We start from the raw sequence: 20,709 nt of genomic DNA on the forward strand, positions 1-20,709 counted from the left end.
AAGTAATGCCCCCACAGGTAGGCGTAATTGCCTAACTTTTCCTCAAACAGTTGTTAGTAGGATTACCAACCTCCAGATAGGGCCTGAAATTTTATTATTGCAGTTGATCTTCAGATAATGAAAATCAGTTCCCCTAGAGAAAATGGCAGCGTTTGAGATCTGATTCTATGGCATTACATCACCACTACACTCCTTCCCCAGGCATTGCCCCCAAATCTCCAGGAATTTCCCAGGCAGGCATTTACAACTCTAGTTGCTAAGAGTGGTCACTTCTACGCTTGGGGTTTGCTTTGGTTTGCAGGCAACAAAATATTAGTTCGAGCTTTCACCTTTAAAAAGTGTATATAAGAGATAAAAGGGAAAAGATCACTCTACATCTGCAAGAAGGGCTGGAGACTTTAAAAAAATGAAATCTGGGAATTTAGAACTAATAGATCGTTATAACTCTATTGCAATCTAGCAGTTACCAGTTTTTAAGAACCCCATTACCACTGTACAGGCCTCTGCATTTGCAGCATCAAATGCAGAGAATTGTCATTGTGTGGAAGCAATTAGTGTTTCCAACATATCAAGGTAGAACAGAAAGGGTTCATCCTTGGCCATATGCTAGAAGAAATATGACGACCTGCTAGCATAACCCCACATGTAAGCAGAGGAAACAGCATAACCACATACAGAAATGACAACTTTCCACTGCAACTTTGAACAATGCGTCGGTTGAAACTGGTCCATTGACTACCATGTCCCTCAGTCCAAAAAATATAGCGTTCCAGATCCCCCAAGGAGAAAAGGAGTTATAGGAACATACAGAGCACCTAGGTAGTGCCTCTCACAAATCACATGATGCACAGAATACCTGAATTCATTTCAGTTTGTCATCATGGTTATTGAACATTAATCTTTAATGTCCTTTCAGATAATCTTCCAAAAAGGATTTTTATATATTAATTTGTTGGAAACTTTTAAGACAGTGGGGGAAGCGGTGAATACCCAGTTTATTTAACATCACAGGCTTCAAAATCAGAAGTAGATAACACTATTTATTGACCTGTTAATACAGTATATACTCAGTAGGAGCTGGGATTATTTTATTTCATGTATTATTTTAAAATATCTGCACAGAAACATGCCTTGAAAGTTCAAGCATCTTCCATCATTTAAAAAGGATTTATAAGTCCAAAAAGCTTAATGTATGCCATCTTTTGGAATACTGTGTACATTTTCTGCATAAAAATACAAAATTAACAGTATATAAAGGGTAAATACTTTGACCACTATTGCATAAGTATGGCAGAATAAGGCACAACAAGGAAATAAAATACAAAAGCATAAGGAAATATGTATGTTACACAGAATGATTCCTGCAAAATTCAAGTAGCTTTGCTAGTGACAGCACAACATTGCTGTTTTCCACTTTTGCATATAATCCTAAAATTATGCAATCCAGAGTAGTCTTTTTGAGGTCATTTAAGAGCTACAGACTTTGTTCTGTTCAACACAGATTAAGGTTGCAATCCTATGTACACTTAATTGAGAATAAACCCATTGAATAAAGCATGACCTTATTCTGAGTAAACATACAGAAGATTGAACTGTAAATGCCAAACCTTAGTAAATGTTGAATAGTACAGCATTTCTGCATATTATAAAATAAAGGCTTCTTTAGAATGGATATCCAAAGAATGATAAGGGGAGGGGGGAACTATGTTCCAGACATTTTCAGCATGCCACTGGACTTTGGTTGGTTCTGTTACAGTTGACTAAAACAGCTCTCCTTTGCAATCACTAAGCTTTCTGAGAATGCTGTTTTGTTGTTCCTGTAGAAGCTTTTGGCCTTCAGAGTAAGAACAGACCATCTGAAAATGTGTCTGTAATGTTCCATTGGCTCAAAAACAGGCAATCAAGAAGAACTTGTTATTGTTGTTCCTTTTAAAAAATACTCATGATTTGTAGGCACTTATCTAATCATTCTAAATATTTCAGGCTGGCTGTACCAGGGCACAAAGAATGAAAATTAGCACCAAAAATTGGAACCTTTCACCAAGTTTATTCCATCTCATTTGTTCTAGGAGTAGTTTAGTGGAATACTGAATCCAGAGATGATTTTCTTAGCTGTATGTATCTACATGTTCTCATATATGTGCTCATACTATGTTCCTACAAACTGTCAAGAGGTTTTTTTCTGTCTTTCTGACCTCATCTCCCCCCTCCCGCCACCCCCAACCTTTGTGAAAAAGTAAGATTGATCTGGTTTCTCTGAGTCACTTTGTACTCAGAGAAGTGATTTTCAGTGATTTCCTAAGCAGAGATACACTCTTCAAAGCCCACTGAAGTCTGCGTTGGGCAGTAGAAGAAGATGATATTGGATTTATAGCCCGCCCTCCACTCCGAAGAGTCTCAGAGTGGCTCACAATCTCCTTTACCTTCCTCCCCCAGAACAGACACCCTGTGAGGTGGGTGGGGCTGGAGAGGGCTCTTACAGCAGCTGCCCTTTCAAAGACAACCTCTGCCAGAGCTATGGCTGACCCAAGGCCATGCCAGCAGGTGCAAGTGGAGGAGTGGGGAATCAAACCCGGTTCTCCCAGATAACAGTTCGCACACTTAACCACTACACCAAACTGGCTCAGTACAGTTGGCCACCTGCAAAAAACTATGCTAAGTGGTACACCCTGTCCACTGCAATGTATCACTGCAGTATATAAAGGACCCAGTTTGTAATCTGACATTTACTCTGCAAATATGATGTCTGCATCTACAAATGTGTGTGTGTGCAAAATACAGAATTTTAATAATTGGATATGAGATTATGCATGATGTAAAAAGTATTTTAAGAGGTATATTTTCAAGGAGGCCAGGCAACAATTTCATTATGAAGCTATTCATGCAGAGAGGAATGGGGGAGGGCATTGGTTAGGTTTCAATGACTCAACAAAAGTAAGTCTTTTGTAACAACAGTACTGTTTCCTAATTTTTGCACAGCAAGATGAAATCCGAAGCTGAACCTCACTTTCTTCCCAAAGTTTCTGCTAATTTCTTCAGTCTTTTCTTCAGCTCCAGAGGAAACTTCTCATAGCACTTCTTACAGACAGGCTTCATGTCAAATTCCACAAATTTGTTTCTAAAATTATCAAGGAAGGAAAAAAAGAGAGGCAACTTTGGTAAAGTGTGTGTGCTTTTTGTGAAAAATGAATTTAGACTTATACATAAAGAAGAAGACTGCAGATTTATACCCTACCCTTCTCTCTGAATCAGAGACTCAGAGCGGCTTACGATCCCCTGTATTTTCTCCCCCCCCACCCATAACAGATACCCTGTGGGTTGGGTGGGGCTGAGAGGGCTCTCACAGCAGCCCTTTCAAGGACAACACCTATGAGAGCTATGGCTAACCCAAGGCCATTCCGGCAGCTGTAAGTGGAGGAGTGGGGAAATCTTTACAACTCAGTGTATATCACAAAATTCTCTTTTATTGTTTTACTAAAAAGCACACACCAATTTACATTATTAAAATAGTTATACTCTTTTTTTGCAAAAGAAATTTTCATCCTCAAAAGCCAGCTAAAAATGTAAAATAAGAGAAGCAGGAGACAATGCACCTTAGCTCTATGGGCACTGTATGTGTGCGTGCATGTGCACATGCCATCAAGATACAGCTGACATGGTGACCCCCCAGGGGTTTCAAGACAAGCGACGCTCAGAGGTGGTTTGCCACTGCCTGCCTCCACATCGTGACTTTGGTATTCCTTGGTCTCCCATCCAAATACTAGCCAGGGCCAATCTTGCTTCTGGAATGTGATGAGACTGAGCTAGGCTGGGCTATCCAGGTCAGGGCTCAATGAACACCAGCTGCTTCTAAAAAGCAGCAAAAATGGCAGTGCACTGGGGACCTGCAACTCAGCACTGGGTTTCTGCAATCCACTTAATGGTCTTGACCCAAGAAGTGAAGACCACTACTTTATGTAAGTAGCATATAGTCCACACACAACCCCTGTAAAAAGCATTGAACAGCTCAGGTATTCTCGAGAAAAGGAGTGGTACTTAACTACAGTCTGTTACTAAAGGGAAACGTATTTGCATCTTACACGTTGGATGGCCATGCACACCTACAATTAGGAGATCATTACTTGGATACCAGAAATCTTTGGGCTGCTTTTTGATGATTCCAAAGTCATACAATAAATTCTGAAAGCTAAGGTATTCCCTAAAAACTAACCAAGAAGAAGGAAGGAGCACAGATGGCAGCAGAAAGGAATGAAGCATTTACAGGCAGATGGGCTTTTTCTTTTTGGTTTTGTCTTTATCCTTTGCTTCTCTCTCCCGTTTGGCAAGTCTCCGCTTAAATTCTTCCGGCATTTGCTCATAACAGTGTTTGCAGACAGGTTTGAGATCGATTTCTACAAACTTGTCCCTTTTAGGTTGGGCAAGGAAGAAACAGAAGAGATAAGAGGAAAGAGTCAAGATACAGGCACAGTGGTAAAAAGAAAGCAGAATACAGAAAGGGTGAAAATGGTAAGTATATTAATAGGAAAGGATGCTTGCACCTCTTGTTAAAGGCTGTATTATTACACTAATAATGATTTCATCATTGCAAGATTGGGAAGCAAAGAAGTGTATCCCTAAGTGTGAAGACTGTGCATGTCCCCTGTCCACTGTATGAAAAGCAAACATTTAAACAAAAGCTTGTACACATTGTGGGAGTCTCCAATGAGTTCTGACTAAATCCAGTGTGCGCCATTGGGCACCATTCAAAAACATTTGCTTCTCATGCGCTGCTGGGTATACACCTTATATCATTATGGCATGCCTGCTAACTTCAGCATGTATGTAGCAGTCCTAAACATACATATTGAACTGCTCTGCTTCATGCCGGGTTTGTTTTTATTGCCATGGTTAAGGAATTTATGCTTCTGTGTATGCACCCTCTGGGGGAAAGGGAGCAGCACATCATATACTTCATAGTTCATAAAGGCTCTTAATAAACCAAGACGGTATTCAGGGATGTAACCTAGGAACCATGTTGGAACAAATGCAGGTCTTGTTATTTTCCTTCCTGATAAAAGCAAGTCTCCCTATAGCAGTGATGTAGGTGATGGCACTACTGCTTTCATTATTAGAAACACACCATACACTTACTTGAGAGTTAACTTAGTGTTGCAAGTGGAGCACGCGAAGCAGTTGACACACCAGGCCTTATTCAAGGCTGAGACAACTAGGAAAGAGCAGAGAAATTACAAGTTTAGCCAAAGTTGCCATTTGTCCAGCTAAAGCACATTTGCTATAATACAGAGAATAGCTGGCTTTTGGGGGGTATATTTAACATACTTGTGAAGCCTTTCAATCATGTATGCACACTGAAACCAATCTAGATATTCTGCATCCCAAACCTAAACATTTACAGACACAGGGGGTTTTTTTGAGCCTGAACACACAGGAATGTCATTCCGGCATGCAAATGAGTTCCTGCTGAGCTTTTTCCGCAAAAAAATGCCCTGTGCAAAACAAAGGTGGTGTCAGGGGGTGTGGCCTAATTTGCAAATGAGTTCCTGATGTAATTTGCAAAAGAGCCTTGAACACAGGCATACCTGATTGTAACACCAGTGCAAGTTCCCTAAAGTTCTGTTATCATTGTATACTTTACTGTTCTTATAATTCAGGAAGGGTTGTAAGTTTGAGAAATAAGTCTTCAATAGAACTCAGCCTGAAAGCTAGTGATGGAAGTGAATGAATCCACCTTTATGTATCTCACTGCAACAGCACCATTCTGCATTTTCTTTTGAAATGCACTCAACCAGATATCTGTGGTGAACTTTCCCCCCCTTTAATTGTTTTCACTAAAATGCTTTTTGCTGCAATGGTTTAAAAAAAGTAAGCAAATGAGAACTCACCATCTCCTTCAATCACACGATTACAGTGGAAGCAAACATCACCAAACAGCTGGGGACATGAAAAACATTTTAAGAATCACCCATCCATAGCATTTGAGAAATAAAACCAGTTGAACATCTGTGTGCATGCGCTTTTTAAAATTAATTATACACATATCATGGCAGCATTGCTATTTCCTCATTGTAACAAGAAAGGAGCTGATGCAATCTATTTAAAAATAAACACTCAGCAGGACTGAATTGTTAATAATGTAATTATTTTCTTACTGTTTGTTTTCTTATTGTTTCTGGGTTTTTGTTTTCTGCAGATCAGTCACAGAATCAGTGTTGCAAGGGGCCATACAATTTAGTCCAACCCCTGCTCAATGCAGGATCACCCTAAAGCATCAGGCTAATTGGTTCTTGACAGTGTCTCCTCCTCCTTAATTTTACCCAGGCACTCACAAATTGCACTTTATCCACTGAAAACGTAGAAGGAAAACTGAAAAGTCTTTTATTAAAAGAGAAATACACAGGAACATTTAAATTCTAAAATAAGGGATTTGTTTTTTTCTTACAACCCACCTTGAGTCAACATGCTGTAAAGACATTTGAGTCTGGCATTATAGTGTAAACTTTATGAATGTATTATAACATACAAATCAAAACCAGAAATTACCACTTGGTGGTGCACCATAAAGGAATGATTCTGTATCTACTCCCAAGTGGGAGTTAATACAGAATATAGAGTTTCACAGACTAATCCAAACCTATTAAATGTTACTTTGTTTTTTGAAGCAGGCTATGGAAGGATATACCTTCAGCATCAAATAAGTGATGACTTGTATAACCTTGGTAATGAGTGAATAAATTAGTAAACTCATGTACACACAAACCCCTGATGCAACGTCTTAGAATAGTCTGGATTTTACTATATGAGTATTTTTAGCCCATGCTTATATAGTTTTTCTCATGCTGCTTTCCACATAGTCATAATGTTTTAATACTTATACACAAATAGAGCTGAAACAAATGGAAACAAAAATTCATCCAAATTCAAAACTGTTATTTAAGCTGCAAAAACTTTATGTAAACCAGTTATGGTTTCCAGCTGAAAACAAACCATCTTCCCAAATGTGTTTTGAGTGAAGAAACCAAGAAGAAAAAACATCAGAATGTCACATCAAAGGCAGAATATAATACACTTCAAAGCTTTTACAACAGATTCTCATTCCAAGTCTCCCTATCATGAAATGCTGGAATGGTGCTGAGTTTCACATCAATGTAATTTTTCATTTAATCACTTATTACAAGACATAAAAAGGGAAGAACTGAGACTTCAACATGCTGAAAGCTATATCATTACAAGGCAAGATGCAACCATACCTGATTGTAATGGGTTTCACAATATGCCAGCCCCTTTCTCTCATAGTGGCGGTGGCCCAGGAATGGTTTCTCACACTTTGCACAAACAAAATGCTGCAAAGAAAAATCATATTGGATTATCTATTAAAGTCATTGGGTTGAATCTTCCGAGCATTTCACTAGCGGGAGTGCACCTATCCCTGCTTCCCCTAGCAGCTACCTTTATCCTCTCCAAAGACACAGTGAGAAATCAAGGGTCCCATATAGAAAAACAGCCATATTTGTCAGGGGGCTACAGTGATTTCTCTTCCTTCCTCTAACACCAGTGAAACCTCCACAGAGTCCAGCTAATTTCTTCTGAAGCTATTTAAAAGAATCAGTCACTATGTCACTCTATATACATTATATATGTCATTTAAGCTTCACTTTAATATATCATACTTGAATTCATCTTTCCAAGACTACCCCTCATTTATAAACATATTTTAAAACACTGGCCTATCACACACAAAAAAATTAAAATGTATTTGGTAATTAAGATTGCCAAAACAGTCTTAGATATCCCTCAATTCCATTCCAAACTACTCTTTATGATGAAATTTATTAGCCTCAAGATGATATTGCTTTAAGGAAGATAAACAATAAGTGATTATATTAAGTGAAATACAACATAGTCTGTAAGTTCTGCACAGCAACGTACCCTCCTTTTACTATATGCTGGTTAAATATCAAAATGCACCTTTGTAAATAATACCATGATGCACAAGTTTTTGCATGTGCTGTGTTTGATCAGCGCAGCACAGTAGAGCTGATGTCAGTAAGCCCTTCATTAAAATGTTGTTTAGGAAGAAAGCTCACCAGGAGGCCTCTGACTGGTACATTTACTTGAAAGGAAGGCAACCCTGCATATAAAATGACACACACTCCCTACATAAGAAGGGTTTTTAAAATTATTGGACATATGTGAGTTTAAGATGACTGTGGCTTTTTTATGGTATACTTGTTAAAACAAAACAACAACAAACCCTAGTAAATATTCAAGTAAATAGTGCATTCCCTTCTCAAGATACAGCAAAAATAAAGAGACAGGAATTATAAATTACTGAGTAATTAATAAAGAATGGCTATGATCTTGCAGAACAATTATTCTAAAGGAAGGTGGGCATTTCTCATTAATTCCCTCCAGGAGTAGACCTCTGACTCCCTCCTCCTGCTGTCCCTGTTCTTTTAGGAGCAGCAATTCAGGGATCATTCTGGGCTGCAGTGAAGCAGGGAAGGTGACACAGCTTTGTTCTGCTGATGGAATCCCTTCCGCCAGCTGAGATATACTGTGAGATTCAAGCCAATAAATGGTAAGCAAATATCCTTTCAATCTGCTACCTTAACCAAACGAAACTGATGCCACTGAAACAACTTAAGTGCATTTCCAAAGAATGTTAATCTTTATTAATAAAACATTTCTGATTCTTTGTCTTACTAAAAATAGACACTTTAAAAAGCAGGAGAGCTTTATATATATTTTAAGTGATCAGCCTTTGCCTACTTTAATGTATCACAGCTTACAAAATGGCGTGACAACTAGTAACCATTTCTGAAGATTCCATTGTGCTATCTAATTATTTTTCCAATCAGAATGTATGCATATGCTTACCTCAACGTGCCACTGTTTGCCCATTGCATTCACCACTCTTCCTTCAATTGGTCTCCTGCATGCTCCACAGATGGGGACCCCCATTTTGTCATGGCAAGGCAAGCAGTACAACTCCCCCTTTAATTCCCGAGCATCAGCAGTAAGCTCCTTTCTGTTAATGACACAAAGATAAATGGATAGAAATGAAAATTCAGAAACCAGGGTGCAGAGATATGTTTCCACTGGGGGATGTTCCAGAGGAAAAAAAAGTTTATGACAATATGTTAAATTAAAAACTGTAATGTATATTCCAGCAGAATGGCATGAATGCTGCCCAATGAAATGATTCTTGAAAAACAGCCACTTTCATGCTTTTAACACTGAAGGATCCAGACCTCTGTGTCTGGGAGAATCACCAAGACTTGAAGGTGAATTTTGCTTCTGATTCTAGTAAACACTGATTAAAAGTCCATCCATGTTGGACAACCAGCATGCTTCTAGAGCAAAATGAATGCCCCCCTCCCTGGTGCATTAGCATCCTGTTTAGGAAATGCAAGTGCAGATCTGGTCCTGTAATGCTGTGCTTCAGATGCTTCCACCATAATGAGCCAACTAGAGAAACCAGAATTAAAGTGAAGCCCGATCTGTATCACCATTAGCAGGCCTAATGCTGTCATGAGGTTAAGTTTTGTGGTGAGCAAGAACATGGCAATCACTGAGGCACAAGTTGTATGCAAATAACAAAGCCAGATGAATCAAGCTCATCCCATCAAAAAAGGCCTTGTTGAAAGAATTACAGTGGCTAAGGATAAGGCATGTACTTTATTCACCGCTAAACCTTTGATATGTTTTACATTCAGACCTGATTATAGCACATTTAAAACTGGTGCAAAATGTTAATGCAAAACAAAACGTTATTTTTTTTAAAGAGCCATTTGGTTTTGTTACCCGCAGTTAGCACAGTTGAAGTGATCTGGATGATAGGGATCATTCTTGAAGATAAGAGGCTGTTCATCAATAATTGCATGGCATTTCTGGCAAATGTACTTGCCAAGGCCCCTTGCTTTCTCTCGATTGTGGCAGGGACGGCAAAGATGCCTAGCATAAATCAAGGAAGGGGGAAAAAGCAATATAATGTTACCTAGATATCTACTACAAAGATCAAAACATTGAACATTTGCTTGAACTTGAGCACTTAATGACATCCTGCAAGGAAGACTAAAGTTCTTCAAACAGCATGACAAACATTCATATAAGAGAGGCATGGGTAAGAGTCAGTCTTGGGAGGGGGCAGGGGAGAACTGTACTAAAATAGTTAGGGTATAAAATAATCCTGAACACTCTGATCCAGTGTAATTTTACCCACAAACCAGAATACTAGTTTATGTAATTATAGCACTGTAGAACTGATACAGAGACCTAATGGTCATCTAGTACAACACCCTATGAGCAGTCAAGATTAAAACTATATCATTTTATTTGGATTTTATGTGTTCACATTCTTAGTACTAGCATGGGTAATGCTATTATTGTATGCATGTCTCTGAGACTTAAAAATTATTATATGCACAGGTTAAATTGGGAGTGTCATGATTACTGGATTCATTCCCTCACAGCTTTTATAGTATTATTGGTTTTTGTAGTTTGTGGGGTGTATATGGGTTACCATGCAAAAACAAAACTGGCTGAAGAACTAAAAGCTTTATGTTTGGAGAGGGGCAGAGGATCTGGAACATTGGCTTGGAAGTGCCAGTTAGTGTGTACTGTGATTGTGTATACATGTTATATTGTCTCAACTTAACTCAGCAACAATAAGGATGGGATTTGTTTTCCAAGACAAGGTTCCAGCTGAGGTGACCCACACAGCCTCTGATGATTTTGAGAGAACAGGTTTGTTTAGAACTGTAAACTTTCCCCTCAGTCACAAAGATGTTCTTAAGGAAACTAGTGTAAAAATTTCTGGTTTGCTACCATGAGGTTAAGTTTTGTTGTGAGCAAGAACATGGAAATCACTGAGGCAGCAGTTGTATGCAAAAACACCCCAAGAAGATTTATTTATTTACAGATTTAAAGAACAAATCAGGTTTTCAGTTAAAGGAGAAGCAGGCCCATAGCCAGAAAATTCCAGGTGGGGGGCCCATGGGAAAAAAATTTGGATGGAGGGCCCCCCTCTGGTGGCCCCCACTCTGGTCTTGATCTCCGCGCCTGCTCTGGTGGCCCTGCCCCCCTCCGCACGGCACCTCCCCCTCCCTCCCTCCCAACTCACCAACTCTGCAAAACAGGGAAGAGTGGGCTTCAGGGGCTCTATCAAGACCCCACCGCCGGGAAAAGCTGCTCTGAGGCCGGCGGTTCCGAGGCTGGCTTTCTGGTGCACTCAGGATGTTCAGTGCTGGGCAGCCAGTGCTGAACTTGCTAAGCGCGAAGAAAAACCAGCATATGAACTGCAGGCCTCGGAGCGGCTTTTCCTGCCGGTCATGTGACCGCGGGGGCATCTTGAAAGAGCCCCTGAAGCCCGCTGTTCCCTGTTTCGCAGTGTTGGTGAATTGGGAGGGAGGGAGGGGGAGGCAGGTGCCCGCCGAGTGGGGTGGGGGCCGCCAAAGCGGTATGGAGCGCGGGGGCTGGGGAATAAAGGGGCCATAAAGGTCCAAGGGGGGTTGGGGGGCCATGCCCCCCCCCCCCATGGCTACGGGTCTGAGCCTGGCTGAGGCACTTAGCTAGTTATGGCTCCAGAGTGTGGTTGAATTCTCTTCACGTTGGACCTTTCTCACACACAGGATTCCATCAGTACCAGCCTGTCCTTTCCCAAGAGTCAGACTAAACTGTATAAGGTCTGCTCATCACCAGAGACAGGCCTCACAACTGGGTATTCTGTTGTCTCCCAGAGGTAGAGTGAAACCACTCTGCCATGCTATCAGGCAGAGCTACCCTTCAAACTGCTCTCTTGCTGAGGCAGACCCAAACTATGCTTGCTCTTTCCCTGAGGCAGAGGTGAATTAACTCCTGCTGTGTTTCCCTTCAACATTCCATCCCTTCTCTGAAAGGGGATTGGATGCTGTAGCAGCACTCCCAAAGGCTCAGGGATAAAACAGTTGAGCAATTGTTTTTCCCTTCAGGGACAGAACAGCCTCCTGTTCATCACAGGTGCTATAGCAGGAAATTCACACAGAATGCACAGCAACCTCTAATTAAACAGCAGCCATAATTTTGGCAGCATATTTTAATAGGATAAAGTCATAAAAATGTAACCTTAGAATCAAGCTATGCTCATAGATAACAGAAAAAAAAACTTTGATGATCTACCTGCCAGCATTCTTCACAAATCCAATGTCTGCCAGTACCTGTTGGCAGATATCACAGCAGAAACATTCTGGATGCCAGCTATTGTTCATTGCTTTAATGACACGACCAATAATGAACTCCCCTGCAAGTAAATGCATAATAGGATATTACAAAAATGGCTAATTTTAAATTTAAGATGCTATCTGATTACTTCTCTGAGTAAGTTCTCCTGCCATGCATTATCCTTGACTAATATTCAGACAAATTCCATCCATGCATCATCCTTAACTAACATTCAGACAATTTCTGTTTAACTGGGCATTTTATCTGTACTAAATCTGGTATCTGATTTTCACTCAGCTGAGTCCCCCCCCCCCAAAAAAAAAAATTACAGGGTAATACGTTGCAAACAGTAAGGTAGATCCTATAACTCTCTTCCAGCAAGTTTTCCTTCAACAGAGAATGACTTTTTCTGATGGAGAAAGGTGTTGTAACAGACTGCACTTTTTAAAGCTTAGAAATGCTGTATAAACAGATATGGAACTGCAAAGGGTTAATTCTTCACAGAGCCAGAGAGCCTTGAGTGACAGGCTGTTCCAAGAGATCTGATCAGTTAGCATCAGTTGAGCAGTCACACTTCTGAACTGGATACAGAGGAGAATTTGTTCAAAATTCAGCCCTGACTGAGAGCAGTTTAATACAGACAGAGAACTGGGGGAATGTTGGCAAGGAAAAGTGGATAGGCAAAGACTCCCATTCAGGTCAAGAAAAGGGGATAGATCTTCTATTGAGAGAAGAAATTTCCCTATCCAGTTAAAACTGGGACGCAGCTGCGCTGGGCAGGGCATATTTCTAGGATGGAAAACCACTGCCTTCCCAAGATTGCTCTGTATGGCGAACTTTCCACCGGCCATCGAAATAGAGGGGCACCAAAGAAGAGGTACAAGGACTCCTTGAAGAAATCCCTTGGCACCTGTCGCATCAACCATCACCAGTGGTCTGACCTAGCCTCAGATCGCAAAGCATGGAGGCACACCATCCACCAGGCTGTCTCTTCCTTTGAGAACGCACGCATAGCTGGTCTTGAGGACAAAAGGAGATTGAGGAAGAATTGCACTGCTACAGCACCAACCCCAAATCAGACTTTTCCCTGCAGCCACTGTGGCCGGATCTGCCTGTCCCACATTGGTCTTGTCAGCCACCAGCAAGCCTGCAGCAGACGTGGACTACTGCACCCTTCTTAAATCTTCGTTCGCGAAGTCAAGCCGAGAGAGATCTGACAAGGCTTAGGCTCTGGAAACCTTGTTGGTCTTTAAAGTGCTACTTTCTCTTCTACTACAGGCCATCATGGCTACCAACCTGAAACTTAGTTTTGAGTAAGCAGTGTAGAGAGGTGGGAGATCAGAAAAAATATGTTGTAGCAGTGTGGATTTATATGATGGCATTGAATTCCAGAATAATAGCAGATATGCATCTGGTTTTTGATAGCTTGGCTTCTTTTATATGTAGCACACACAGCATTCCTCTTTCTCCACACTGGATTGTCCATAAAATATGCTTTCTTGAAAGACAAAATCTTACCGCACTGATGGCAGCAAGGGGCAAACAGCATCTGAAAGTCATGTTCACAATACTTCCTTCCTTCAAACTGAAAGCAGAGAGATATACAAAGCTATTAGAGGAATACAGAAAATATGACCCTTTGTCATTCACATATCTAATGGCTGTGCAGTTCAGTTTCTAGTGTTCCTAGCAGCTGGTCTGATTATGATAGAAGATTAGGGAACTGAAATTGTGTCTCATCTTCATGCTAAGAACATTCAGCATATATGCTGTAAACACTGGACTGGAAGAGCATGTTTATTTTCCATATTGATGTTTACATTAGGTGCATCTTACATTATCATCATAGGATTGCCAAGTTCAATTCAAGAAATATCTGGGGACTTTGGGGTGGAGTCAAGAGACTTTGGGGGTGGAGCCAGGAAACATTGGGGTGGAGCCAGGAGCAAGGTTGTGACAAGCATAATTGAACTCTTAAGGGAGTTCTGGCCATCGCATTTAAAGGGACTGCACACCTTTGAAATGCCTTCCTTTCATTGGAAACAATGAAGAATAGGGGCACCTTCTTTCGGGCTCATAGAACTGGACTCCCTGGTCCAAGTATTATGAAACTTGGAGAGTGTTTTGTGGAGAGGTACCAGATGCTATGTTGAAAATGTGGTGCCTCTACCTCAAAAAACAGCCCCCCCATAGCCCCATATAACTGCAGATCAATTCTCCATTATACCCTATGGGAATCGTTCTCCATAGGGAGTGCCCAGCATACATTTCCCTCCCCCTCCCCGCTTTCTGATGACCTTGAAGCACAGGGAGGGCCTCCAAACTGGGGGATCCCGTGCCCCCACCTGGGGATTAAAAATTAGAGAGAAGTCACTCAAGATAGCAACCAGTAAACAACACACAAAGGTTATAGTGACATAATAACTACAATTATAATGCACTACAATAACAACTTTATAGGTAAAACCAATAATAACACTTGTACATTTTAAAATGGAACATTCTCAACACAATACTAAATCCATAATAATACAGTTTCAGTACAGCCAGTTTATTAGGCTCAAGTGGAACTGCACTGAGCGTGTACAATATGAACGAGACAGCAGAGAACTGGCAGATGAGTTTCCAAAGAGGGGCTACCCCTGTGATGTTGTAAGGAGGGCTAGAAAACAGGTGGACAGCATTTGCAGAATGTCTCTCTTTGAGAAAAAAGAACGCAGAAGGAGGGACCGCATTACGTGTGGATTTGACTATACCCCGTTAATGAGGGGAATAAGGGGAATTATAATGCATCATTGGCGTTTGATACAAGATATAGCTGGATGTGAGAGAACACCATTTATTAGATATAGAAGAACTAGGAGTATAAAAGATAAATTGGTTCACTCTAGATTAAATACAGGGAAGGTGAATAGTGAGAGGGATGATTCTTTAATGGGACATAATCCATGCAAACGTTGCCTTGTATGTGCTCAAGCGCTAGAGGTATCGGAGTTTGAACTCAATGTAGGTGGCCCCCGTATTTCCTTGAAACATTACTCAACATGTGCTAGTAGGAATGTCATATATTTAATTTTATGTGAATGTGGGCTCCCAAATGTGGGTAACACCATGCACCAGGTAAGGGTCCGTATTTTGGAGCATAGAAGCCGCATTAAAAGTGATGTCAGAGAAGCACCTCTCATAAATCATTTTAAGGAAAAGGGCCACGCATATGACAGCTTTAAATATGTAGTCCTATATAAATATTCCAAGAAAGAGACAGGGACGGATGTACAAACTACTTTATTAGGAGAGTAGCGTTACTGGATCCATCGTCTAAACTCAGTCACACCATATGGGTTAAATAATGCAGTAGACCTCATGCTTTCTATGAATTGGATGTTTGTAGATGTTGTTGTATTTGGATCGTGCTCAAAAATGTAAGGGGGCTGTAAGTGGTTTGTGGATAGTATACGCAAGTGTTTGTGTGCAACAGGTGAAACTGATTAGGCTTTTAAAACAGTGTGCCACTAGAATGGTGGTGCCTTGAGCCATATTGAGCTGTTGCCTATTTGAATAATAAGGAGACTGTTGTCTATTTTTAAGGAACTATAAGAAGTGCAATGTAAGTGTATTGGCTGGGGGAATGTAATTTGCAGGGTGGTATTGGTGTTATTAATTTTGTGTTAATGATGTATATTATGTTTTCAGTTAACTATTGAAGGAGGAAGAGCTTGAAGTTACCTTCCAATTGGAAGTTCTTAGAATTACTGGAGTGTGTAAGTAATGTAACAAGACAGAGATTTTGTGGAAAGGTGAGATATGTAAATATATTGTTAACAAGTTTGTAGTCTCTGATTGTATGATTGGAATGTTTGATGTGTGTCTTTGAAAATATTTCATGAATTACTTGGAAGAATATTTACCTTGCAGCTCCATTGGAAAAAGGAATGTAGAGTGATTTTTTGCTGGAAGAAACTTCCAACCAGGATATGAAGCTGACCTCCTGTACATTGGAACTCTACTGCTGAAACTGTATTATTATGGACTTAGTATTGTGTTGAGAATGTTCCATTTTGAAATGTACAAGTGTTATTATTGGTTTTACCTATAAAGTTGTTATTGTAGTGCATTATAATTGTAGTAATTGTTTCACTATAACTTTTGTGGGTTGTTTACTGGTTCCCACCTGGGGACTGGCAACCCTATATGATCATGATGGAATGGGTAAGGATTTGGCCAGAGATCCACAGGTATTAAATCAAAATTATGAACATCTGATGTTCAGAACAGGAAGCACTTTCTGCTAACTCATCTGTCAGCACTTCCTGGAAGCATGTTCCAGTATATTAGAGGAAACACATGCATAAAGGAAAAGCTTGTGCCAGAAATCTACATCATTTGACATAAGAAGCCATTTTCCATGGACTGTAATCCTCAATTTAGAGGCTTGACAATGCTGATGTCAAGTTTCTAATGTGAAAAAAATTAGATGCTATTGAGACATCTTCAGGACATCCAACAGCCCGATCCTACGCATGTTTCTATTAGAGGAAAATCACATCGTTTCATGTATCTTCAAGGTCTTACGTTCTAAGACACTTTGATTAGAAATAAATAAAAACGATCAAGAGAATCACTGCAATAGAGATCTTTCTTGATTCTTAAACAACATTTTACTAAATAGTACATAAATAGTACATAAAGCAAATCAGTTACCAAAAACTTATACATTATATGGGGGGGAAAAGGTACAGGTGCAAGCACCAGTTGTTTCCGACTCTGGTGACGTTGCATCACAACATTTTCATGGCAGACATTTTTTTACGGGGTGTTTTGCCATTGCCTTCCCCAATTATATGAAAACCAGGTCTAGAATTCTTTTTATCAATGCTAAATGAAGATTGGGATGGTGGCTAAATTCTCTCTAATACAATATACTATATAAAAAAAAGACAGACAGAGACAGTGATCTGTTTAATGAACACTGGAACAATTCTTTTACATCATGCTTTGTTTAGTATGTAATGTAATTAGTTCTGTGTTGGACCCTGGCTTTATGAGGGAGTAGCTTCAATAATGGGGATAATCTGATGAGTCAGATTCTCAGTCTTCTCTCTTCAATGCATCACTCAGGAGTTTCCTCAGTCAGCGCTAGCCTCAGGTAAGTCTCCTTGAATATAGTCTCCAACTGTGTGAGCAAATCACCCTTAGTCACAAATAACTTTTGTCTTCTCTTCCTAGGTGTGCTCTACCTTCCTACTGGAGACCAACACAACCCAGGCTGGTTCTGGAGGCAGCTGCCATCAGCATGACCCTGAGCTGGATGTTTTGAGCATTGTGAGGACTGTTTCAGTAGCACTGACTGTTTCTCTTGCCTCAGGAAGGAGGACTGCACACACCAATTTGATCCCCTCTGTCCAGCACTGGCTATCTGCTGTCCCCTTTATGCATGTTCCACTGTTAAGGTCCCATTCTATTCACACACATTCATCTTTGTTGACAGCAAATCAGTGAACATCAAGGAGAATTATCTGGAATGTCTACATATCATAGGTACAACATATATTAGGATTGTTCAGATGCTTAAGCATTTTGGAAGGTTTATTTATTTTGTTCTATACAGCCCTCCCTCCCGCAAAGCCAACAAAGGACAGGTTTCATAAGAACATTAAACAATTTAAAACCAAGAAAATTACAATATAAAACAGCTAAAATAAAGACTAAAAAACTCTGCTTCAATAATTGTGAACAATCGGTCCAGAGGTCCATCAGATCCCAAGATCACCAGAGGGGAGGAGGCCTAATAAAGGACGATGTCTGCTGCTTCAACTGAAGGCTTGGTGGAAAAGCTCTGTTTTGCAGGCCCTGCAGAACTGCTACAGGTCCTGCAGTGCTCTGATCTCCAAGGGAAGCTCATTCCACCAGGCAGGGGCCAGGGCCGAAAAAGCCCTGGCCCAAGTTGAGGCAAGTCAGACGTCTCTGGGGCCAGGTTATGAACTGGTCTCACTTTTGTTGATGAGTAGAGAAACTTTTATGCAGACCCTTATTTTTTTATTTTATTTTTGCTGATTTCTACTCTGCCCAAGCCCGTGAACGTGTGTTCAGGGCAGATTACAATATGTTAACAATCACAATAAAACCAAAGCACTTAAACAGTTAGTTCAAACAATTAAAATAATAAAACAATAAACAGTTAAAATTGCTTGATTTCAGGTGGAAGGCAAGTCATAATATAAATAGAAGATGAACCAATGCCACATCAATAGGCCTAGTGAAAGATGGAATACTGTGGCAAGGGAGGCTGGACTAGATATACTATGGATGCCTGCTGAGAAAGAAAAACTGAGGAAGGAAAATTTGGTAGCAAGCAAACTGATATGGAAAAGGCAGTGGTTGTAGAAAGAAAGGTAGAGCCAAAGGGGAGAAGCCAATTAGAAGAGGTATAATTAAAGGCAAAAGGGGCTGTACCAAAAGGGAAATGGGGCCTAGTTATACTCTATTGCCCAAGGCCCACACAAACCTGGAACTGGCTCTGTGATGGAGCACCATGACATGATCAATGGCTCCTCAAAAGGGAAGTGATGAATTCATGTTATAATATGGAAACCAGCTCTTAAAAGTGATGTAACAAACTAATAGAAAGCCAGCACAAAAATCAAGGGAACTGACCTCATAAAAGAGTCCTTCAGGGAACTGCTGGAAGCACTGGGCACACACAAAACACTGTTCGTGATACAGCTCACCATTGCTGTTCACAATCTTTTCCGCAGGTGCAAAGCCTCCTCGACAGCGCTCACACATGGCATTTGCAAGAGCATTTGCCATGTTGCTGTAAAGAAACAAGGAAAAGATCAATGCATGAAAACGTACCCTTCATGGTGCTGCATCTATTTTAATAGGCAGTTGCTCCAATTTGGTGGCAACAATGCAAGAAAACACACAAGTCTTTTCCATTGCTTATAGAGAGATGGGACAATTCATATGCAAGGACAAACAATGAGATTTCTAAAAGTTCCACACAGTATATATTTGCCTAAAATTAAGTCTTATCGAGCCTGAGCCTGCTTCGGCAGGGAGGGCAGGATATAAATAAAATGTGAATGAATCGATAGCAATGAATCTTAATGCCACACGGAATGCGTAGGAATGAGGCAAACATCATGGGCAAGCTGTCCAACTGCCTCAATGTGATAGCAAAACTCCCCACTCCCATGGGGGTCTCCATATTGGCAAAGCAATTAATAATTTATTTTCCCTCCATATAAAACATTCATATCATTATCAAAAATGTCATATAACTGAGAATCCAATCAGTGGGGGAGAAAGGGCACAAGGAACACTTTGCCCCCTTCCTTTCCTTGCAATAAGGGAATCATCATCAGTTCATGGATAGTACAGCTGTGGGACGCCAGGTGCCAAAATAAACCTTTTTTTGGTACTCTTCCAATGGGATGATAAACACGTTATTTCCCACATGGAAATTATCTCAGAGCCCATTCACGGTATCCTCTGTCATGTGGAATTTTTTTCTATGGAACCCTAGGCCGTGTCATATGTACATTGGGTTAGTTCATTCATTTCTCCTATGTGTCCACATAGTGGGATGCAGAAGCAAACTGGAAACTCACATGCTCGTGCCCCTCTCATCACTTCTACCAAAACACAGTTTTATGCATGCTTCCTCCAAGAAACTCAGGGTCATGTACATAATTTTCTTCTACTCAAGTTTCTTCCTCACAACATTATTGTCAGGGGAAGGTAGGGTAAAGCAAAGTAACTGGCCCCATGCCATGTTCACATGACCATCCATTTTTTTTTTCTGGTGGATGAACTGTATATTTTGGCTGGTTGCCTATGACTCCATTTGGAGAAGAAGGGTATGCAAAATAAGAGTCTCCCTCTGCAACACTGTATGCAGAGTCCACGCACCAAATCACTCCCGATGCTCTTAAGCAATTAGCCTTTCAGCAAGATGGCCATATGAGGAACTAAACAAGATTAGTACATGCAGAAAGTTCTGTTCCACCATTTTCCACTTCACAGTACGAACGGAGCAAACTTGAAAGCTGTTGGCTCTTCTGCACAATCTAGATCTTGTTATATTGATTACAACCTAGAGTAATTGCTGCAATTCCTGGGAAAAGGTAGCATACAAAATTCTGCAATGGGATATGCACACTATGACGGCTTCAATCCAAGTGGCTGAGATGCATTTAACACCACTGTTGAACATGACTGCAGAGAAAACATCTGCTCATATTCAGTCACTGGCAGGCCTCCCTAAACTTTTAAGGCCACATCCCTACCAGGGCAATCTTAGAAGGGTCCCTACCACGGTACCCTTCTAAGGCCATTTTCTGTAGTGGACTTAGAAAGAAATATCTCTCTTAGAACTGCACTGTAGAACTTTCAAGACACGTAACATTACTGCATCTGGCATCCAGCACCCAGAGTTCTCATCTGCTGCAACAGAAGCTCTTTTAAAAAGTCAAGCTTTCAATACAATTATCAGTTTGCATGTCTCAA

General features: G+C 40.5%; 1 protein-coding gene across 6 annotated transcripts in view; it reads right to left on the reverse strand.

Moving 5' to 3' along the window:
* Window positions 1-1,073: 1,073 nt before the first annotated feature.
* The window catches only part of LIMS1 (LIM zinc finger domain containing 1), a 77,289-nt gene continuing 57,653 nt past the window's right edge, over window positions 1,074-20,709 (reverse strand). For 3 of the 6 annotated variants that reach the window (XM_060233771.1, XM_060233769.1, XM_060233767.1), the window contains exons 2-10: window positions 18,853-19,012; window positions 13,717-13,783; window positions 12,157-12,277; window positions 9,805-9,954; window positions 8,878-9,028; window positions 7,248-7,340; window positions 5,883-5,931; window positions 5,131-5,206; window positions 4,211-4,405 (exon numbers count right to left, since the gene is read on the reverse strand). In XM_060233771.1, coding sequence (XP_060089754.1) covers window positions 4,258-4,405; window positions 5,131-5,206; window positions 5,883-5,931; window positions 7,248-7,340; window positions 8,878-9,028; window positions 9,805-9,954; window positions 12,157-12,277; window positions 13,717-13,783; window positions 18,853-19,012 — 1,015 coding nt within the window. In that variant the 3' untranslated portion in view covers window positions 4,211-4,257. Of the gene's footprint in view, window positions 3,119-4,210; window positions 4,406-5,130; window positions 5,207-5,882; window positions 5,932-7,247; window positions 7,341-8,877; window positions 9,029-9,804; window positions 9,955-12,156; window positions 12,278-13,716; window positions 13,784-18,852; window positions 19,013-20,709 lie in introns of those variants that run through there. The other 3 variants (XM_060233772.1, XM_060233770.1, XM_060233768.1) reach the window with 2 other exon arrangements.

Source organism: Heteronotia binoei, chromosome 3, assembly GCF_032191835.1.
Source record: "Heteronotia binoei isolate CCM8104 ecotype False Entrance Well chromosome 3, APGP_CSIRO_Hbin_v1, whole genome shotgun sequence".
NCBI lineage: Eukaryota > Metazoa > Chordata > Lepidosauria > Squamata > Gekkonidae > Heteronotia > Heteronotia binoei.